Genomic DNA, 23,721 nt, shown 5'->3' with positions numbered 1-23,721 from the left:
TTTATAGCTACTTATTTGAGCAATTGATTTCTATAATTGTTAGCGAAGTAAAAGCATATTATTTGAGGATGGGTTATTTTAAGTTAAATTATTGAATTAAAATTCTGACATAAAATTTAAACAATTGATTTTCAAGCTGTGCAATTGTGGATAAATAACTATCATTAAATCTTATTTTAACTTTCAATTCTATCATGAGATTACTTAAAAATTAATAATTCAAAGTTTATGCTAAAATTTTAAATAAAAAAATTAAGTTAAAATAGTCTGACCATTATTTTATAAGCCACAATAATTTTATACCAGTCCTTAATTTGTATTTTGTCATTAAGGTGTTTTTCTAAATCTCATCTAAAACGTATAATTTTAAATTTTTGGTCTTGGTTGAACCAATGGTAAGCCATCTACTCATACATAGATTCCATAGTCCCTTGGCGGAGGCCCGGAGGCCGGAGAGGATCCGAACAGAAGAAAATTACAAACTGTGTCCTTATCTGTGATTTCTTAAAAATCTAGCCATCCAAATGTAATTATGATAAAATAAAATATTCTTTCCTTACATTCATTGAGTCACGGTCCAGTGAGGTACATTTGCCTTGGTTCGTATGGAAGCTTCAGCGTAAAAGAGGACGCTAGAACACAAAAGGAAACACTTTGACGTGAACCAAAATAGCCATCACTTCAATCAAATCCACTATAAATGAAAATCAATTTTCTCTTTTAATAAATCCTAGATCTACGCTTTTTAATTTCATAATTTTTTTCTCAAACCGCCGCAGTCAACGCACGCCGCGACAGGTAACCAGTTTGCCGAGTTACCGGCCACTCGCAGCCGTTGGCGGTAACTTCTTCACCGGCCGCCGCCAGCTGACTGAAGCACAGGCTGACATCTCCAACCGTTGGAACTCGCCGGTCACTGGGAAAATCGAATAGCACAGAAGGTAATTTATTCTATTGTTTTTTTTATTATTATTATTTGGTTTTTATTAAGTTTTTTATTTAAATTGTGTTGAAGAAAATCAATTATAATATTAAGGAGTTTGCTTGTGATTTCTAATCGAAGATGAGTTATATTAAAAAGTAGCCTCAGATCTTTAAAAAAATCATTATGACTATTATTTATTAATTTTTTATCTTAAAAAGCTTGAAAAGAATCTAGGAGTTCATTTGCTGCGGTTTTCATGTCTCTATTTCTTGTCCTGATCAATGAGGAAAATTGCAACCTGATCACAAAAAAGTTTTCTTGCTGGAAATTATTAATGGTTGAAGTAATCAGTATTTGCTAGTGATTATAATCACGATTAATGATTACAAGATCATCCAGACTAAAAGAAGAACAAACTTTAAGATCTGATGTCTGGTTTTGAACTATAATATTTGATGAAATTGAGATTTTCAGTGTTAAAAAAATACAGTTTAAAAGGATATCTCTTGACAAAAAAATAAAATAAAATAAAATAAAAATTCTGTATCTAGAAAGTTGGAGGCGAAAGAGAGAAAATTGGAAAGAAATTGTAGCTGTTTTGTGGAGAATGACAATGAAATGTATCACTATGCACTTAGACTTTAAATTATATTATTAAATTTATCTGTCTTCATTTTTCATTTCACCTTCTAGAATTAATTTTTTTTTTCTATGTCCTCTGTGAATTCATTTTTTATTAATTTTATGGGGGGGTGGTGTTTGACTTTTGTTGATTGTGTTATGGGAGATGGGCCCAGTAATAACCCAATCCAAGTTTCTCTCTTCTTTTGTTGGTAATCTTCTTCAATTATTTTCAATTTTGCTTAGAGGCCCGGGTCCAGATATTTTTCTATGTAAAGGAAAAATATAGATGCATTTTCGAATGTCCGCTTGAGCATTTTTGAAATGTTGGGAGTTTACTGGTACACTAGCCCCAAAAAAGGGGTCTAGATGTCTCCCTTAAATGGTGAAAAAAATTAAAGGCTTTCTGTTTGTAAACTATATAGCTTGTTTCCATCTGAGGAAAGTCAAACTTTTGAGGAAAGTCAATCTTTCTAATCCTACATGGGATAAGCCAGGGCATACCTAAATAGACAATTTGAGTCTTTGACCTCCTTAAATGTTGAAGTTAAATAGATCAATTCCTTGTAAAAGATAAAAAAAATTTAGTGCATATTTAATAGATAAAATAAAAGAGTTGTTTCTCATATTTATAAATTTCCAATAGGCATACAGATTTGAGCTTCAGTAATTTACATAAAAAGATTTTTTTTTTTAATTTAAAAATACATTGATTAAAAATAATTAAAAATCGATCCTAATAAATTTCATGTAGAGAATTTGACGCTCGATTTATATTTTCTACTACATACATTTTTTCCCCCTCTGTTGTCTTAAAAGAAAATGGTAAGATATTATGATGAATAACCAAGCTACCAAAGTAAAACTAAAATAATAGAAAGAGACCCCCCCCCCCCAAAAAAAAAGGCTTGGAATGGGCTATGTGTTAGTCAAATCCCATCAAAAAGTCAAACAACGTCCACTTTGAAATTAAAAAAAAATAATTGACTGAAAAAATAGAAGTGGGAATAGAATGATTCTAGAAAGTGTTAGAAAATGAGAAAAATAAAAAAATAAGGCAACTGCTATAAGATAAAGACAGTAACTTCTGGTCTAAATGGAAATGAATTCATTGTCATCCTTCACTAAACAATTAAGGTTTATTTTTAATTTTCTGTCTTCATTTCCAACTTAGGTACACAATTGCTTATTTATTTATTTTTTGTTAAAATATATTGTTCTGAACTTTATTTGAACACTTTGAAAATCTCTATTTCAAAATTTTCAAATATTTTAGATCAAGAATTGATCTTGAACTTGAAGTTTGTTCTTTGTGTTAATCATTAATGCTTGTGAATTCTGATTTGCTTATATCATTTATAATTAGATTTGATGAGAATCATTATACATTTGAGTATCTTTGTGTTTGATGTTAATTATTATTCTTTAATTTAACCTCACAGTGAAGTTTGGTTTTTGTTTTGTTAATTGAAGGCTTTTAATTGCTGGTGCATTTTACAGGTTAACGATTGAAAGCTATGGGGTGGTTTCGAGCTGGTTCAAGTGTGGCAAAGCTAGCCATTAAGAGGACTTTATCTCAGGGTTGTTCATATACCACAAGGACACACATTGTTCCGTCGCAAACCCGGCATTTTCATAGCACTGTCTTCAAATCAAAGGCGCAATCTGCTCCTGTGCCTCGGCCTGTACCCTTATCAAAGTTGACTGATAGCTTCTTAGATGGGACTAGTAGTGTCTATTTAGAGGAGCTTCAGAGAGCTTGGGAAGCTGATCCAAATAGCGTTGATGAGTCATGGGATAATTTCTTTAGAAATTTTGTCGGACAGGCTGCTACTTCTCCTGGAATTTCGGGGCAAACTATTCAGGAGAGTATGCGCTTGTTGTTGCTTGTGAGAGCTTACCAAGTTAATGGTCATATGAAAGCAAGGTTGGACCCATTGGGATTGGAAGAAAGAGAAATCCCTGAAGATTTGGACCCTGCTCTTTATGGGTTCACGGAAGCTGATCTCGATAGAGAATTCTTTATAGGTGTGTGGAGGATGGCTGGGTTTTTGTCTGAAAATCGTCCTGTGCAGACCCTTAGATCCATATTGACCCGGCTTGAGCAGGCTTATTGTGGGAGTATTGGGTATGAGTACATGCATATTGCAGATCGTGATCAATGTAATTGGTTGAGAGATAAGATTGAAACCCCAACACCAATGCAATACAATAGACAACGCCGTGAGGTTATTCTTGATAGGCTCATATGGAGTACACAATTTGAGAACTTCTTGGCAACTAAGTGGACAACAGCAAAGAGGTTTGGGCTTGAAGGTGGGGAAACTTTAATCCCTGGCATGAAAGAGATGTTTGACAGGGCAGCTGATCTTGGGGTCGAGAGCATAGTTATTGGAATGCCCCACAGAGGACGACTTAATGTGCTAGGTAATGTTGTTCGGAAACCACTTCGTCAAATATTTAGTGAGTTTAGTGGTGGTACGAAGCCTGTAGATGAAGATGGGCTCTACACTGGTACTGGTGATGTTAAGTATCACCTGGGAACTTCATATGATCGACCAACTAGAGGTGGTAAGAGAATTCATTTATCTTTGGTTGCCAACCCAAGTCACTTGGAAGCTGTAGACCCAGTTGTTGTTGGAAAAACTAGAGCGAAGCAGTATTACTCCCATGATGTGGACAGGACCAAGAATATGGGTGTTTTGATTCATGGTGATGGTAGCTTTGCTGGTCAAGGTGTAGTCTATGAAACTCTACATCTGAGTGCACTTCCAAACTACACAACTGGCGGCACTATACACATTGTTGTGAACAACCAAGTGGCCTTCACCACTGATCCAAGGGCAGGCAGATCCTCTCAGTACTGTACTGACGTTGCCAAAGCCTTGAATGCCCCCATTTTCCATGTAAACGGGGATGACATCGAGGCGGTTGTTCATGTATGTGAGCTTGCAGCAGAATGGCGGCAGAAATTCCATTCTGATGTGGTGGTTGATTTAGTTTGTTACCGGAGATTTGGGCACAATGAGATTGATGAGCCATCTTTCACCCAGCCCAAAATGTACCAGGTTATTCCTGCTATAATCACCCATGGGATTATTGTTAGACTTGAAGCTATCTTGCAACATGTGTTGCAACTTCAATCTATTATTTTATTTTGTTCCTTTGTTGTTTCATAGATCCTCGTATCATGTATTTCAAGTTTCTTATTAGGGTCTAGTCACATGAATCAGCCAATCTCATATTTCTGATTAAATGGATGCTAACAGGTCATCCGGAGTCATCCATCAGCTTTTGAGATCTACCAAAAGAAACTATTAGAATCTGCTCAGGTGACTCAAGAAGACATTAATAGGATACAGGAGAAGGTCAATACAATCCTCAATGAGGAATTCATGGCCAGCAAAGATTATGTTCCAAAACGAAGGGATTGGCTGTCAGCTTATTGGGCTGGGTTCAAGTCACCTGAACAGGTTTCACGTATTAGAAACACTGGGTATGTTGATGGTTTCTTTAGTTATGTATTTTCTGTGCTGTCTCCAGCATCTTTAATTTATTTTGATGTTTACAGAGTAAAACCAGAGATCTTGAAGAATGTTGGCAAAGCCATAACCAACCTTCCAGAAAATTTTAAGCCTCACCGGGGGGTTAAGAAGGTGTACGAGCAGCGTGCACAAATGATTGAAACTGGGGAAGGCATTGATTGGGCAGTTGGGGAGGCCCTCGCATTCGCTACATTGCTGGTAGAGGGTAACCATGTGCGATTGAGTGGCCAGGATGTTGAGAGAGGAACATTCAGTCACCGGCATTCTGTGCTACATGATCAAGAAACTGGGGAGAAGTATTGCCCACTAGACCATGTTATGATGAACCAAGATGAGGAGATGTTCACTGTGAGCAATAGGTAATTGACACCACTTTTCCATGTGTTCTCTTTTGTCTAGTGTGCTAGCTCTCTCTCTCTCTCATTTTCATTAGAAAATGCTCTGTTGTGATGTCTATTTTAAAACAAAGTTCCGCAAAACTTCACTGGTCTCAACCATATGTGGACGCTGTGTTGCCTTTTCAATAAGGCCAGTGCTTATGCTTTCCTGATTAATAATGGAGTGGAGTAATTTTTGTTGGAAAATATTCTCTCTGTTTGTTGGTGGTTAAAAAGTGATCTTCATTTCTTTACCCCTGATAATTTTTAACAAAGTGTTGCATGCTAATTTTTGTTACTTACATATGAACCTTTTGTTTTCTGCACAGCTCTCTCTCAGAGTTTGGTGTTCTTGGATTTGAACTGGGTTACTCTATGGAAAATCCAAACTCATTAGTATTGTGGGAAGCTCAATTTGGGGACTTCGCTAATGGAGCACAAGTAATTTTTGACCAGTTTCTCAGCAGTGGTGAGTCCAAGTGGTTGCGTCAAACTGGACTTGTTGTGCTGCTCCCACATGGTTATGATGGTCAGGGCCCTGAACATTCAAGTGCACGATTGGAGCGTTTCCTTCAGGTATTCCCCATTAGAGCATTTGTATCGTCGTTTATTTGCTATTCGGCTGTGGTTTTCATATCTTTTCTATTGGAATGTTGATGAAATGATTTGCTCTGTTGCCAACTAATAGATTTGTTTATTGTGGTAGATGAGTGATGACAATCCATTTGTTATACCTGAGATGGATCCAACTCTTCGGAAACAAATTCAAGAATGTAACTGGCAGATTGTGAATGTTACAACTCCTGCTAATTATTTCCATGTTTTGCGGCGTCAGGTGAGTGGAACTTGTTTAATGATTAGTCAATTTCCACCATTTCATGACTGTTCATAAGTTCATTTTCTTATGCTTTCCTGTTATGCCTTGTAGATACACAGGGGATTCCGTAAGCCTCTCATCGTGATGTCACCCAAAAACCTGTTGCGTCACAAGGACTGCAAATCAAATCTTTCCGAGTTTGATGATGTCCAAGGTCACCCTGGTTTTGACAAACAAGGGACCAGATTTAAGCGGCTTATTAAGGATCAGAATGGGCACTCTGATCTTGAGGAGGGTATCAGACGTCTGGTTCTTTGTTCTGGAAAGGTGTGTAATGCTCTTTGTGCTGCTCTAACGACACAGTTGCAACATCACAATAATTTTAGTGCTGCCTTTTAGGCATCCTAATTAAATAATCTGAAGCCATCAAGGAAAAATGGTACAAGGTTGGCTAGATTAAGCTTTTCTAGTGATTGCTATTGACAAAATTCTATGCCTTCTTTGCTTGCAGGTTTATTACGAGCTTGATGAAGAGCGGAAGAAGCGCAGTGCAAGTGATGTTGCAATTTGCAGGGTGGAACAGCTTTGTCCTTTCCCATATGACCTGGTTCAGCGTGAGCTTAAACGATATCCAAGTATGTTTTCTGAACTTATTGCCTGGGTGATTGTGCAGTATTTATAATAATGAAGCTGTTATCTTTACCCTTTTTTCTTATGAGGCTGACTTATCTTCTGACTTTGATTCTTTTAGATGCCGAGATCGTTTGGTGCCAGGAAGAGCCAATGAACATGGGTGCGTACACCTACATTTCACCCCGACTTGCCACTGCCATGAAAGCAGTGGGCAGAGGAACCATAGAGGACATCAAATACGTTGGCCGCGCTCCGTCTGCTGCCACAGCTACTGGCTTCTATCAGGCTCATGTTAAAGAACAAACTGAGCTCGTGCAGAAATCCATTCATCCGGAACCAATCAAGGCCCCTGCTGAAATCTGTTAAAACCCTATTATTGTTTGTTTTGATGTTTCGATAATTCTTTTCCTTTCTGCGGCACCATGGTGATCAGTTCACAAATCAAGCTGAATTTCCATATCAATTTTCTACTCTGCTGTTGTAATAATGTTAGGCTGTTACCAGCTATATTTTGTTGCGAGGTGAATAAACTGGCAATACATTTTTGTCTATTGAGGTAGCCTGTGAATGGATGGCAAGATTGTAAAGGAATTCAATTTTTTTTTTTTTTTCCCGTTGCTCTTTTATTGTCAGAAGCGTTAAGAGGCCCAAGTGCTGAACGTGACGAGTATTGAACACCTGAGTGTCATTTCCGTTAATTCTAGTACCCATCACAATTTAAGACCACGTGGCGCAATTGGGTGAACATAGCACCAAAGCTCCATGCAACTGGAAGTGAGAATACCATCCATTCTCTTATCAACCTCTTGGCAGTACCCTGACCACCAGTGAAATCCGAAGTCTGTAGAAATTTCAAGGCAAAACAAATCAAGCAATTTACATGGCACAAAGTCCTCACAGCAGAAACTCACAGAAGCCACAATGCGGACGCTCGTCTTGCGCCCACAATACCATTGCCATCAGCCACCCTCATGCTTCCTCACATCTTCCAATTCATTCATCCACAGCTTCAAGCCTCACAGGCGCTTCCATTTCGTCAAACCATGCTCATCTTTGAAGCAGACCAAGAAGCAAAACACCCTTAAGAAGAGCACCACCAATGCTCCCCGGAGCTTGGGCTGGTTCTTTAACCCCAAGGGCGATGATGATGATAATAACAATAGGATTCAGGGAAATGGGATGGATGCTGAGAGTGAGGGATTAGAGGGGGACACTGCTGTTAAAGGCTCCATCTTGGCAGGTGTTTTGCTTTTGGTTGTTGTTGGTGGGTTTGGTACCATGGGGTATGTTTATAAGGATCAGATTAATGCGTTTTTGACCCAGTTTTCTGGGTTTATTGAAGGTAATTTCTTGAAAGTTTTATCCCCTTTTTTGGGATTTTTCTTGTTCATCTGATTTGGATTTTGTTTGTTGGTAGGGAAATTTAATTTCTTTTTTCTAGTAATATTGTGAGAGACTGAAGTGGACTTTGTTGAGAACTTGAGATAGTGAGCAAGAAATGAGAGGTTTATATGATCTTTGCAAATTTGATTTTAGCTTGATTGAAATGGCTCTGACGTAAATGATGAGTGTTGTGAATTAGACTTCGGTTCTCTATCTAATATTTTTCGTGTGATAGCTAATTGGTATATTTAGTAACTTTTACTATTAAACATAATGCTTTAAATCCTCTTTATTAATACATGTTTGAGTTTCATAAAAAAATAATAATAATAATGCTCTATGATCAAATGACATAATATTTTTGCTTGCAATGTCAGTGGATTGGCCAAGAGCTTTAAGAACAAGAAAATTAATGTTTTTCGCGGGTTGGAGATGGCTATTAATCCGAGTGAATTGTTGTGAAGTGTGTGATACATGCACCTTGGAATATCTCTGAATGATGACACGTAGATACCGATAGGCTTGACTTGATCCTTCTGGAGCAGCTGATTGCTGTAGGATGCTGTCTTGATTCTATTGTCACCTATAATTCTTACTTTACAATAGAGAAAAAAGTGAAACCTATAATTCTATTCTAAATCTGTACTACAACATCAAATGATGCAGTTCAGGATTTCGGTACCTTGTAAGGCCATTATTGCATCATTCTGTTATTCCTGTACATCATCTTCATCATAGCCCTAAGTGGAAGCATTTTTTACGCAGAAATGTATTTTTGGCATTTGTGGCCTTTTGCTTATTTTCTTTGAAGAAGAATTTTGATTGTTAATGTTCATGCTATAACACATTATTCAATGAACAGGTTATGGCCCAGCTGGATATGCTTTATTTGTGGCAGTTTATGCTGGATTGGAGGTATCCATCTGAACTCTTCTAATCTTTGGTATTCAGGGTTGTTTGATTATTGTTTGTATAGTCCTTCATTTGGTTTACTTCTAATTTGAGATGTTTGGTACATTTGACTTTAGGCATTTAGATTAACCACCAAACATTAGAAAATAAATGTTATTTAGTAGTTTCTCTTTCTTACTATGTATTAAACATGGCATAGCCTTCAGATTATCTTTTTCATTGAAATTCCTATATAAGGGCGGAGAATTTATCATGCTCTTTGTGGGCTAGTCACTCCGACCCACTGCTTCATTCCTAGTTTACATGCCTGTTTTAATGTTTCTCGTGTTTAGAATCAGTACAAATTTGTTTTTATTGCCAAACTGACTTTGTATAATGAATAATCTACTAGATTCTTGCGATTCCTGCAATTCCATTGACCATGTCAGCTGGACTTCTATTTGGTTCTGTAACTGGCACCATCATAGTATCCATCAGTGGAACTGTGAGTTGACTTCTTTGTTCCTGTGTTAAAACAGAATAATGATCATGTTTTCTAATTTTGATTCTAATAGTCTCTTCTGCTTATAGGTGGCAGCAAGTGTTGCATTTTTGATTGCCCGATATTTCGCTCGTGAGCGCATCCTCAAACTAGTCGAAGGAAACAAAAAGTTTCTTGCAATTGACAAAGCAATTGGAGAAAATGGCTTCAGGGTTGTTACACTTCTTCGTTTGAGTCCTTTGCTTCCATTTTCTCTGGGGAATTATTTGTATGGATTGACATCTGTAAAGTTTGTACCATATGTTCTGGGAAGGTATGATTACTACCCATCTTATTACAGCATTTAGTCTTATTGTGACTTACTTCCACTATATCTCTGAGGATTACTCAAAGGCATGTCCAAGTATGATAAAATTCAATTTAAATGTCATTGTTTGATGCTGGCTACATCATTTCACTATAAAGAAGACTAAGTGCAATGTTTTATTACTCTGTCGGTATCTGTAGTCTAATATAATTTCCTTTCCCCCTTTACTATTAATTTCTGCACTTTTCCTCAGAATGTGGAGATGGCACTGTAGCTATATTATTTTCGCGGAAAAGAAACGATGTCCCTGCAAATTTTAGTATCTGTGGCCTCATTTATATCTAAAGATTAGAAAGAAAAATCCACACTATTTGATTAAGCAATCATTCTGACTCAATTTCAACTAATAAATGTCATGCAGTTGGTTGGGGATGCTTCCAGGAACGTGGGCTTATGTGAGTGCTGGAGCTTTTGGGCGAGCAATTATTGTGAGTTTTTCCCCCCCTTCTTCTTTTTGGTTGATACTCCCTATAATATGATTGCCCAACTTATTCATATGATTTTACTATAATTTTTTTCCTAATATTCCAGCAAGAAGAGTCCGAGGTTGGCTTACCTGGAGGAAATGGTCAGCTTTTGACTCTTGGGCTGGGATTATTGTTCACAGCCTTGGCTGCTGCATACGTAACACGGCTGGCAAAGGTAATTTCTATATTTTTCTTAAATTTTCTTGATGACCAAAATTGTGTTTCCATGATCGATGAACTTTCCTATGTGCTTTTTCATTGATTGTTATTTGGGACACTGAGCCCTGAATATATTCGCATGTATGTTTGCATTTGTTGAGGGATTGAGCAATTTGATTTTTAACATATCTATTCTGTGTGATGAATCCATGAATTGGACTATGTTTTTTACATTTTCCTTGTAATTCTAATTCTGACACATCTTTAAACTCTCCTCGAGTGATATTTTTGCTTTATTTGAATTATTTATCTGATCTATTATGTTATCCATTTCCATAAGTATTGAGTGTGAGGCTTTTGACGGTGCAGGATGCTGTAAAGGATATTGAATAGACACGATCGAATTAAGTGCGAAGCAATGTAGTTGAAATTGTAAAATGGACAGTTAGCTCTCCCATCATGTAAATTGACAAGTAGTATAATTGAACCCAAGAAAAGAATGCTAATTTTTTTTTCCCGGTTATGTTTTAATTGTACCATCTTTCATTTGCACCTGAATGGAGAAGCATTTAGTCATATGGTATAAATTTCCTATGAAGGAGCATAAAATAAATGATAGATCTCGCAGAAGTTTCACATTTCAATGTTATTTACACCAATAACGCATTAAAGAATCATTAATATACATTTTAAAGATTTGCATTCATGATTTTCTTCACATCATTTTGTTAAATTTTTTAATTTTAAAAACTGTTGTAGCTTAAATGTACAGTACGTACAAATTATTTTTTTCAAATTTAAGAAGTTTTTTTAGAAAGAAAACTATAAGCAAAAGCATTGAAATGATAAGAGGAAATTAAATTGTGAAGTGTCGTCTTTATTAATATTAATATTAGACGGTATTGTATAAATATGTTGTGGGAGCGAGGGTGTTGTGTAATGAATTGTATCAAGTAGAAAGACATGCATCAAACAGAAAAACATGCGAGCAAGGAAATTTAGAAACATATCAAGAAAGCGAGAAGATTAAGTACATAATTTAAGGTGGTTCGGTCAGACAGAGTAACCAAATTAAACTTTCATATATTCTCATATCCCATAATCTCAAATCCCCTAGCTATTCAGTTTTAGTTGTTGGAGCCGAACAAAGATTCCATGGAAGAAGCTTTGTCATAGGAGAAGGGACAGTGTCATATGTATTTGGGACGGTGAAGAAGCATCACAGGAGGAGCTACGCCCTCATTGTTAGAATTTGTGGGTGGGGCTCCAAAGTCCAAATGGTGTTGCTTCTTCCACAAACTGAATCTACTCGTGTTAATCATCACAATAAAGGAATCTTCGTCCTCCTTCTCCGCCTCTCACGGATGCCAACCACCTCATTGTTCTGAAGGGATGCCAGTTACCTCATGCCAATCACCTCATTATTCTCAGTGTCTGTTGATGCGAGATTCTGGTTGCCTTCTCTACCAAGACCAGGACCTCTGCTCAACCAACTCTACCACGACCAGGATTTCTCCTCGTAAGGTTTCTTCTCCAAAAGTTCCTGCGTACACAGAAGCAGGTCAGAGTACGCCGGTTGTTTTCCCGGCGTAAACCCTCCGACGCTCAAGTCAGATATGAAGGTTCTGGGAATGTTTGCCACAAATCATATGGCTTCTCTTTAGTTTCAGTTCTTAAAGCTCTCTTTTCTTAGTTGGAATCTCAAAAAATCTAACCATTTTACCTTCGCTGGCTACCTTTTTATAGGCTTCCTCTGAATCCCGGTCTTCCGTAGTCCACGTCCATTATTCTCCCCACCCTCGGATGTGGATGCCCCATTGTCGTCATTGTAGGCGAATGGAGATGGGTTTCGTGCCTTGATTCTCGGATAGGAATGCACGTCTTGCCAACTGTCGTTGACCGGGTCTCCTCGCCTCGACCCCTAGCAGGAATGGCCTTATGCCTCTAACAGGAGTTCGTCCTCGTGAATAGCATATTCGTGGACGAGCAGAATATTCCTGCTCCTGTTCCCCTGCTACCAGACTTTTACAGGACACACCTGTTCGCAGAACTCTGCCACCAAATATCTGCTCATCACGTCTGGTCTCGTCGAAGTATTTCCCTCAAACAGTGTCCATTATCAAAAATCACAAATTCAATAAGGTTACAGTAATGTGAAAGAGACTACCAAAAATTTGTCACTCAGAAAACCTTATTTGATTTTGACACAGGATGACTTAAGAGACTTGCAGGCATGCTTAACTTTTGACTTTTGAGTATCTCGCATTGTTTGATTATAAATAGGTTTGGCGGAATATCAATTGTCCGCGTGTTGCTTTCGGATTGGCTGCAAATGCTTCTTATTCAATTGGAATAAAGATTCGGGCTGGATCTATGACTTGGGTTCTTGTGGTTTGCAAACCCACCACATATACATCCAAGTATTGATATGTCTCAAATATACCCATGTTGAACTATTGCTAACTTAATTAGTAGTGAATCTTGGGCCTGAGTAATAATAGCACCTACTGTGATTAGTGGTGTACTAGTGAAATGCACCAGTGAATAATAAAAAACTAGAGGTTTTAAAGTACTGTCGCAGGAGTGATATGGCGGGAACTCTGAGAAAAAATCCTAATGTAGTCTAAGGCTTAAAGATCGAACTCGAGGATGATGAAAACTCAGAAAGTGTGATTAAGGAGCGTCTGAGATCATTCTAGGGCTGGTTTGCAGAATAGAAAAGGTTAGTTGGTAAAATCAATAATAATGCAGTAACGATTTCTTCAGACTTAAGGCAAGCGTCTTAGGATTTCAATTGTCCGGATGTTGCTTTTGGATTGGCTGCAAATGCTCCTTATTCAATTGGAATAAAGATTCGGGCTACATATGTGATTTGGGCTTCTTGTGGTCAACAAACCAGCCATATTCTGTTCGGTGATTTGGGGAGTAAGTTCCACAAATGTAAGTATTGATATGGCTTAGATATACTCATGTTAAAGCTTTGACTACCGCTAACTTTAATAATAGCAAATCTTTAGCCTAAATAGTAATGGAACTTATTGTGATTGGCGCTGTAGTAGAGAAGTGTACTAGTGAATAATGGAAAACCAAAGGTTTTATAAAGTATTGTCGCGGGAGGTGATATGATAGTAACTCAAGAGAAAAAGCCCTAATGTAGTCAAAGGCTTAAAGTGTGACCGTGGAGCGTCCGAGATGATTCTAGTGTTGGTTTGCAGAATAAAAAGGGTTTAATTGGTAAAATCAATAATACTGCATTAACGATTTCTTAAGACTTCAGGCAAGTGTTTTAGGAATTTTCTAGGGTGAGAATCTGGGTGAGGATTTATTTATTCGATCCAATTTGATGTGAATTAAATGGATTTGAGTTTGAAAAAATTTATTCATTTAATATATAGGTGAATTCAATTTGATTCGCTAATTAAAAAAATCAAATCCGGTTTTTGAGGACATTGATTCGTTTACTCATTTAGGATTCGTTTAATAAATGGGTCATAAACGAATCAATACGATCCATTTGTTTATTATTCGTTTAATTAAATTATTTATTTATCCTTAAATATGTATGAAAAAATCTTAAATTTTGAAGGCTAATATAGTTATTATAAATGATAATAAAACAAAATATATAAATTAAAATTCATTTATTATTCATTATAGGATAAAATATAGTAAAAGAATTCAAATTCAATTTCATTCGTTTATTAACTCTACTAAATGTCTTAGATGAATTAAAATTGAATATTCCTTTAATAAACGAATTGAAGCCAAATCAGCAAAATTTTGACCCAATTCATTTATGATTCAATTCAAATTTAATTTTTTTTATTCGTTTTGCCTCCCCTAGGATTTTTATATGTCAAACTAAGGACAGTGGGCTTATTCTTAGTTGAGTTGGGCATCTTAATGGAGATAGGATGGTAATGGCGGCTAGTTTCAAGTTTCTTAAGGTGGAAGAGACTGAAACTAGGGCATTTATTTTTTCTTTTAATCAAGAAGAAGGACGTTTCTTGAACAAGGATGAAGAATAGTTGTAGAGGAGATGCTAGAAAATGCCAAGTTGCTGGTGACAGGTTACTGATGCTTATGGACGGTTATGGCTGGGTGAACAATGCAAGGGGTTCTCTAATTATATGATTTAGAAAAGAATTCTAGTTAAATAAGTCAAGGAATCTTAGTCCTAGAAGGTGGCACGAACCCTAGTGCCATAAAGTAGGGTTCTTCTTCTTAGGTAGAGGAAGAGTTGCTTTCCTCTATGGAGTGAGATTTTAGGATTTGTATTTTATTTACCTCGCAGGAATAGGAAAGCAGTTAGGCTAAATTCAAGGCTTTAGGATAGGTTTCTTAAAGGTCCTTTAGACCTGGTGTCAATTTTTAGGTATTGACATGCATAATGTCTAGTAGATGGTTTTGTTGGCTCAGAGTCATTTTGTGTGTTACTGTTAAGTGTCATCTCATCAGTCTCATTAGCATTCCCAAAATGATTCAATTGTTGTTTGAGGAGAGTTTTGGAGTCTTACATTGTAATTCCTCAAATCCAATATCATCACTAGATTCAGCCTTCCGGGAATCCTGGTTTCCAACAATGGAAAGTAATTTCAAAATTTTGATATGGAAAAATTTTGTCAAAAGAAAGGAATAGAGCACAAATTTTCATCCCACAGCCATCCACAGGGAAATAGACAAGCAGAAATTACCAACTGAACCATTTTTGACAATCTAAAAAAGAAGCTGGAATGTCGGAAGGGGCGATGGTTGAAGGAGCTTCCGAATGTCCTGTGAGCTTATAGAACATCAGAAAGGCGACCAACAAGAAACTCTCTTTATTCCCTTGTATATAGCGTAGAAGCTATACTCCCAATGGAAGCTACTTTCCCAACCTTGCCGTCTAAACTCGCCAGCTTACTGAAAAAAATGCCTCTCTAGCACTAGACAAAGACATAGTTGATGAAGCTCAAGACGTTGCTGCAGTACACATGGTTGCTTATAAGCAACAAACTGAAATGCTATATAAAAAGCATGTCAAGTTTCGAGAATTCAAGAAGTGAGAACTCGTCCTCAGAGTAGCAATGGATATCAGGAAAGAGGCCAATGCTGGAAAGATGGTAGAAAAGTGGGAAGGACCATACCAAATCAAGAAGGCACTTGGCAAAGGAGCCTACAAGCTTCAAAAGCTTGATGGGAACAAGGTCCCCACTCCTTGGAATGTCATTCACTTGAAGAAGTTCTACATCTAGGAAAGAAATTTGCTTGGCACCTTATTGTCTCATTTAATTCCTATTATCAGTCCACTAGTTTATTTGTTTGTCTTTTATTTTAAGTGTCATTTTCATTTCCCTAAAAGCTATGCCAATGCAAAGTTCTTGATCCTTTTTTTAGGCGCATCTGCGACTTCCCTTAAATGTCTCAAGCGAGGAGGACTTTGGTGCTATTAAAGCATGGTTCTTTATTCATTCGTTGGTTGACACGTGAGTGTATATATATATTATCATGATTGTTGACGTCGAAATTTGGACTAGTCGGCTACTGATTGGATACCAAATCTTTGCATCAGCATTAAATTTATTTATTGAGGAAGCGGCTTACGATCACTAGCAGATAACTCGCAAACACCTGAAATCACAAAGAACAGTAAGAGGCGCCGGAAGTATTTCCGGCATGAACCCTCCGAGGCTTGAGTCAGTAATCGGGCCTTTTCGGAAAAAACAAAATAAAAAATAAATTCTGACATTTTTTAATGAAGAAATAATCTCAGATAACTATAATAAAAGAATCAAAATTGAGAAAGAGAGTTTTTTTTCTCCCTTTGGCATGATTTTCTTGGTGTTTTTATAAACACCCCACCCACGACCTTAGATCATAGCAATAAATAACCATTAATGAATTAAATTTGTACCCTGATTTTTGGAGGAGATTTGTGGCGGTTATTTTGACTGAGTCCTGCTTCTTGGTAACTTGGTCCGACATCTCCTCAAACCCATCTGCTCATGGTCACTAGAATTACTTTCTGGTCAAGGTGATCTGCTCATGATCTTAAGACTTATCACATGGTCGAGGTTGTCTGCTCATAGTCTCAAAATTACCACCTGGTCAAGGTGGTACGCTCATGATCTCAAGACTTATCACCTAGTCGAGGTGGTCTACTCATAGTCTCAAAATTACCATTTGGTCAAGATGGTCTGCTCATGATCTCAAGAATTACCACCTGGTCGAGGTGTTCTACTCATAATCATCAGGGTTATCACCTGGTCGAGGTGATATACTCAAGGTTACAAAATTACCACCTGGTGGAGGTCATCAAAATTATCACCTGGTTGAGGTAGTCTGCTCAAAGTAACCAAAATTTCTCCTAGTAGCCTATCAACTATTTGCTCACTCTCTACTTTGAGGAGATCGTGGTCATCTTATTTTATTCCCCAAACAATGATTGATTAAAGTATATGTTGATAAGAAATTAATGGGTAAACAAGAGTGCTCTAGGAGTATCTAGGATTTTTTTTTAGAGCATCGAAAACTATTTTGTACAAAACAAGGAAAGAAATGAAGAAACCCTATCTCTCCTAAGATTTTTCTTGTAAAACCACTCGACCAAGCCCTAGACAATTAGCTAATAGCTATATTGATAAACATAGCATCACTCTTATATAGCTAATGTCCCTCAATCAACTTTTTATGGGAACAAATTAACTATGGAGATTACTAGTTTTCTCACTGAAATTAATATGCAGTGCTTACCTCTACTTTTTTTTTTTTATAATACCCAATTAAAAAATTTTAAATACTCAAAATAAGAGATATAGGTTTTGGTGTGAATAAAATAAATTGCTAATAAGATCTTTTCATGTATTTTTTTTGTTATTTCTAAATATTTTTCTTATAATAAATATATACTTTATATTTCCAAGATCAGATATTAAGCAAATGATCCTTTTATCCTCTTTTTCTTTACATTTTTAATGCCTGAAAAATTATTAGACATTATAAAAAGTAATAAGAGATAAATGATGTATATTAATTTCATTAAGAGAAACGGACAATCTCCCAAATTTATTCTAAAGTCTTGATTGATAATTTCAAGTCTCTGATCGATGACCAGTCTCGCATAAAACGTGAGGATACAACAATTACAATGACAAGGTTGTTTCATTTTGAATTGATTTTAAACTTGAAAGCAGATGCAAAAGTAAGAGCAACACGTGTAGAAGTAATTATAATTTTTAACCATTAATCATGAACACGCAATACACATTCGAGATTGTTTTTCTCGTTTTCTGACCTTAAAAGTTAAAAGTCTCAGGTTAGTTGCCGAAGATCATGTTTTCTTCCGAATGAGTCACTCTTCGTACGTACACATGGTTATGGTTTAGGTTTATATATCTGTCAATGGTAGAACTTAAACTAGTGGACCCAATCTTATTAGAAACATGAAAAATGTGATACTGGAATGCACCTACCAGCCAGCGACAAGATATAGTATCACAGTACGAGGAAGACCATTATACTAACGTCGGGAAATCCCTGATTTCTAGATCTCCCCAAAAAAATATAAAAATAAAGGACTGTTTTTTGTCACGTTATTATTGTTGTTATTATTATATTATCGAGTTGCTGTTAAGGAGACATGCATTTTTCTACCTATATATATATATATAACGATTTAGATTGCGACATATACCAACGAGTAACGTGGAGATTGGATTTCCACGCAAATTGTCAAGAATAAAGTGTGGAAGCACAATATCAAATTGGTAAACGATAAATGCAAACGTGTGAGGTGATCTATAGATGCTAGAGTTTTTTTATTACTTATAACAGTTTTCATCCTTACAAAATATGAGTGAAGTAGACGTTTTTCGAATATTGTGAAGGTAAAAATTTAAGTAGTATTTTATAAGATTTAATGTAAACTAATCCTAACAATTAATAGTTTGATTGTAAATATCAATATATAGTCTGATGTATTAGTAATAGTCTGATTACAATATTAGTATAAAAAAAGGAAAAATTATATGCATATATATAATTTACTACTACTAGTGCTGTAACTTGAGGGAATTGGCATGCAACTAAAAAAAAGAACTGATTTAAGCTCAACTAAGAGTTCCACTATTCTTATTGGCCAGCACAGTACCGCACACGTCTATTCTCTTCAAAAAATTAATGATTTTTTGCCTTGTGGCCAAACATTGATTGGAGACTTAGTACAAAATATCATTATTAATTATAAGAAGATGATCCAGTGAGTACCAATATCCACCAAATATGAGCACCTAAGCTAAATTTTGTGATTTCCTATGAATATATAGTATTTAAATCATGAACTAATCAAACAGTACCATGTGATACTATCTCTCACCATAAGGTGAGCACCATCGCCCATTATATCATTACTCATTAATTATATCCACATGATTTAGCAGGACATCTAATTCCTTACACTGGTCCACTTGATATATAAGAGCCAAAGTATTGATTGTTGTATCCTCGTCCTATAAATAGAGCGTAATCACATACACATTCTCATTCTCAATTCTTGATTGGCGGTACAGCTGAGAAATAGAGAGAACATTAAAAGGGAAAAAAATATGGAAGTAATGAAAGTACTACACATGAATAAAGGAGATGGTGAAACCAGCTATGCAAATAATTCCGCCGTTCAGGTTTGTTAATTCCATGTTACCAAATTGCATTTCAGTGCTCACTGACTTGTTCTTAATTAATTTCTTCATGGATATACAGCTGATTCAGTTAATTATATATGTAGGGCAAGATTATAACAACAGCGAAACCGGTGATTGAAGAAGCTATACTAGGAATCTTATGTGAAACATTCCCAGAGAGCATTGGCATTGCGGACTTGGGCTGTTCATCTGGACCCAACTCCTTGCTTGTGATCTCTGAGATAATCGACATTATACATGCAAAATGTCGCAATCTGGGTCGTCCATCGCCGGAGTTTAGGGTTTCTTTGAATGATCTTCCTGGCAATGACTTCAACTCCATATTTGAGTCATTGCCAGCGTTCTTCAAGAAGCAAAAACAAGAAAAGGGTATTGGATTCGGACGTTGCTACATATCGGGCGTGGCTGGTTCCTTTTATGACAGACTGTTTCCTGACAAGAGTCTCCACTTTGTGCATTCTTCTTCAAGCCTCCACTGGCTCTCCCAGGTTAGTATTTATTGACTGTATCCACTGGCTCGCCCGGGTCATTATTTCTTGACTGTAGTATGTATAGTGAAGGGACATATACTACAGATGTGTGTCTGCGATTCCTTAAACAGTTTTTATATTTCCAAGTCAAAGCACACACAAACCGCTCCTGGCGGAGAGTAATTTTCACTCAACTTGCATCTACTGCATGCTTAATGACTCTGAAACCTTGAACATAGGCATATTTTATTTATATATATCCAATTTTTGGAACTCCTTTGGAAAGGTCATGCTGATCAGTTGCTCAAGTATTTCTTATCTTATGTTGGTACCAAAACAGAAATCTTCCGTAAAGAATGGATAACGTATGAAACGCGTCCTGCTCAAAGCATTTATTTGTTTTTTTAATAAATATTTTAGGATATTATCATTTTACCACATAATTTTTTCTAACAAATTATTCTATTACCAAAGTTTTCTAATAATTACATTTTCTTATTTATTATTTTAATTTTTATCATTTTACCACCAAACAATTGACTCAATTAAGAAATTGCTAACGTCACGTGAGTAATTTAGAAACTTTAATACATTAAGCTGAAAGTATTATAATACTTACAATTTTATCGCTTAATTATTTTAAATTTACAAGATAATCAATTCATAAAAGTACTATCTCTTTTACTATAATTAATTTTTTATTTTTTTATTTTATTTGTACTTATGCAGATTAGGGTAAAATAAATTTTTATCATAATTTTTTTGTTAAAAATTACATTATTTTTAAAAGCTTGGTAATAAAATAATAATAAACGAAATGTGAGGTGAGAAAAAATAATTGTTAAGAAAGAGCTTCAGTGCATGGTAGGCGAAAACTGTGGCTACGAAAAAGCTGAAAGAAAAACTAGTTAGATTTTGTGGTGAAATCAAGATTCGAAAAGTATGTAAGAACTAGATTGTACTTTTATCTGAACGATTAATGAAAGTAATCTGAAGGAAAAAATATGTACAGGTACCACCTGCTCTGGAGAGCAATGCTACCCCAGCGGCTTTGAATAAGGGAAAAATCTACATATCAAAGAGTAGCCCACAGTGCGTGTTGGATGCATACTCGTTGCAATTCCAAAATAATTTTTTGATATTTCTGAAATCACGAGCAGCAGAAATGATTGCTGGAGGCCGCATGGTCTTATCGTTAATGGGCAGGAGATCTATTGATCCTACCACTGAAGAAAGTTGCTACCAGTGGGAGCTCTTAGCGCAAGCACTAATGAGCTTGGTTACTGAGGTACTAACAATAATTAATTTGTTCCAAGTGTTTATCTCCTGCGCCCCCCCGTCCTCTCTCTCTCTCTCTCTCTCTCTCTCTCTCTCTCTCTCTCTCTCTCTCTCTATATATATATATATATATATATATATGCTCCTAATTAATTAAAATGTCCAAAATTTCATTGTACAAAATACAAATAATATTTGGCATGCAGCGTTTGATTGAAGAGGAAAAGCTTGATTCATTCAATGCTCCTTATTACGCTCCATGTCCGGAAGAACTAAAGATGGCGATACAAAAGGAAGGCTCATTCATCATTGATCGCCTCGGCCATTTTGAAATTGATTGGGATGGGGGTGTTGAAGAGCTCACTAATACAACGTTACTGCCATTGTCAAGAGGACAGCGAGTGGCTAAGACGGTAAGAGCCGTAGTGGAATCAATGTTTGAACTTCATTTCGGAAAGGGCATAATGGACCTTTTATTTGCAAGATATGCTGAGATGGTCGACGATTACCTGTCCAAGAACAGAGCCAAGTACATTAATTTGGTCATTTCGATTATCAAAAAGGATAACTAATCTAATTATAAATAAAGAGCTAGATGACGAAGCGTAAATTATTGTGTACTACTTCAGCTGTAATCTGGGTGCAAGTTCGCGTGTTCCTGCCTCTGTTGTTCCTAATTTGTTGAAGAATGAAGCCCAAATCTGTAATTATAGACAAATATGACAAGTTAGTTATATTTACAGGAAAAGTATGATATACTAGCCAAAACAGTATGTCATGTCAATTAAAGATGGCAAATTGCAAACTTGCGCTCTTTTAAGCCTAAGCCGAAGCTCATGTTCTTGGTAACAGCCTTAGGGCCAGTTTGGGAATACTGTAATTTTTAAAATAATAATTATTAATTGTGCTGTAGAATCAGTTTGGGAATGCTATAGTTTTTAAAGTAATTGCTATTAGCTGTATTGTAAAAATAATCAATTTTAAAGAGAATTAGTTAAGTATTTGATAAATTTTATTTTCAGAAGTATTGTGAGTTTTGAAAACAATTATGAGCACTTGATAAATTTGATTGTTAAACTGTAGCGAGAAAATAAATCACTAAAATGTATTTAATATACAATAAAATTTACTTATAAAAATATGCACATATAATATTTTTAATAAAAATTATTAAAGATGGCTTTCTGCATTCTGCACACAGCATAAATACCAGTCGAAAAGAGATGAGACCCTTCTCTTGCAGACTGATTTGTCCAAAGCAAACATGGTCATTCCAAAACCAATCCAATGGAAAGATGTCAATCTTCCAGAAGAATGGATTCTTGAAGGAGCCGCTCCACCAGCGATTCCAAAACAACTTGAGCCAAATACAGAGTTACAAAATGTGACTCAGTATTCTGATGGTAAAGTCAAACTATCATTCAGAAGATCAAACTCATCCAGATTCTCTGATAAAGCTTCGTGCTCAAGTATTCCTTCATTGGAAAGGAAATTCACAAAAGTCCCTTCTGTTATAAATCTCCCTTTTCAAAGTCAACCTAGGTTTTCAACTTCAGATATACCTAGTACCTCCATTAGATCAGTTGATTACACCACTAGTGTTCCACATCCAATCTACACTAGCAATCAACATGTTCAAAGTCAGGAGGAGAAGGTTATTAAAAATAAAATTAAAAATATATTGATTTTATTTTTTATTTTTTATTTTTTATCTTTAAACAATTGATAATTAAAGTTATAATTTAGTGAAACAAATTTAATAATAATTCGACCAAAAAATTGATATTAATAAATTTATATTGATGAATCAAAATAAAATTTTATTAAAATATTGAGTTTGTTTCCAATTTGAATAAGGATAATTTTGGGTTTAGGTAGTAATTTTAAGGATATTTATAGAATTGTATTAAATGATAAAATTAATTTTCAAAATCAGAATTTAAAAGATACTCTTTCCCTACTTTTCAAAATCAGCTGTGGGAGGAGCTGATTTGACAAAAGTAATTTTGATTTGTTTTTTTTTTTACCAAACACTAAAATTACCTTTAGATTTACAAAATCATTTTTAAACCTCCTAAAAGAAATCCTCAAACGGGCCCTTAGTTTCCCTAAAAATCCGTCTAAAGGCTTGCAAGCCTAGATAAGCCTAGGCGGGGATTAAAATTTTAAGTAAATTTTTAATAAAACTAAAAGTAATTAAAAAAAAGGATAACTAAACTAATTATAAATAAAGAGCCAGATGAGGCATAAATTTTTGTGTGCCACTTCAGCTGTAATATGGGTGCAGGTTCATGTGTTGCTGCCTCTGTTTTCCTTATGTAGTTGGAGAATGAAGGTCAAATCTGTCATTATAGCAGAGTGTGACAAGTGTCAAGTCGAGGGAAAGTACGATTTGTCATCCATAACAGTATGGCATGTCGGTTCAGTGTTCTGATAGCTGTACGACCCTTTTTTAAATGTCGGTTGATATAATAAGTAGTACACGTGATGTATCACGTGTATTACTTACTTCCATGGCATTATTAATTGCCGTTTTGCCTAACGGAATCAACCGAAGCCCTTCACGTGTCCCTTGGTTTGTTCTATTGGCTGTTAAAGCCGTTACACG

At 35.9% G+C, this 23,721-nt stretch overlaps 3 protein-coding genes across 3 annotated transcripts; all 3 read left to right on the top strand.

Moving 5' to 3' along the window:
* Positions 1 to 565: 565 nt before the first annotated feature.
* LOC18048455 (2-oxoglutarate dehydrogenase, mitochondrial) lies at positions 566 to 7,509 on the top strand. Its single transcript, XM_006441600.2, has 9 exons — positions 566 to 941; positions 3,047 to 4,614; positions 4,816 to 5,042; positions 5,118 to 5,450; positions 5,798 to 6,044; positions 6,175 to 6,303; positions 6,397 to 6,612; positions 6,797 to 6,920; positions 7,037 to 7,509. Exons 2-9 carry the CDS (start codon positions 3,064 to 3,066, stop codon positions 7,282 to 7,284), a joined length of 3,075 nt encoding a protein of 1,024 aa, XP_006441663.1. The 5' UTR covers positions 566 to 941; positions 3,047 to 3,063; the 3' UTR covers positions 7,285 to 7,509.
* A 72-nt stretch (positions 7,510 to 7,581) lies between these two features.
* On the top strand, positions 7,582 to 11,226 carry LOC18046856 (TVP38/TMEM64 family membrane protein slr0305). Its single transcript, XM_006441599.2, has 7 exons — positions 7,582 to 8,260; positions 9,164 to 9,216; positions 9,605 to 9,697; positions 9,784 to 10,007; positions 10,423 to 10,489; positions 10,593 to 10,703; positions 11,057 to 11,226. The coding sequence occupies exons 1-7, from the start codon at positions 7,840 to 7,842 to the stop codon at positions 11,078 to 11,080; spliced, it is 993 nt and encodes a 330-aa protein (XP_006441662.1). The 5' UTR covers positions 7,582 to 7,839; the 3' UTR covers positions 11,081 to 11,226.
* Positions 11,227 to 19,269: 8,043 nt separating this feature from the next.
* LOC112099683 (jasmonate O-methyltransferase-like) lies at positions 19,270 to 21,685 on the top strand. Its single transcript, XM_024187108.1, has 4 exons — positions 19,270 to 19,344; positions 19,449 to 19,853; positions 20,848 to 21,123; positions 21,320 to 21,685. The coding sequence occupies exons 1-4, from the start codon at positions 19,270 to 19,272 to the stop codon at positions 21,683 to 21,685; spliced, it is 1,122 nt and encodes a 373-aa protein (XP_024042876.1).
* The last annotated feature ends 2,036 nt before the right edge of the window (positions 21,686 to 23,721 follow it).

The sequence above is a fragment of the Citrus clementina genome, unplaced genomic scaffold (assembly GCF_000493195.1).
Source record: "Citrus clementina cultivar Clemenules unplaced genomic scaffold, Citrus_clementina_v1.0 scaffold_3, whole genome shotgun sequence".
Classification (NCBI taxonomy): Eukaryota; Viridiplantae; Streptophyta; class Magnoliopsida; order Sapindales; family Rutaceae; genus Citrus; species Citrus x clementina.
This window is presented reverse-complemented; position numbering and strand designations above follow the sequence as displayed.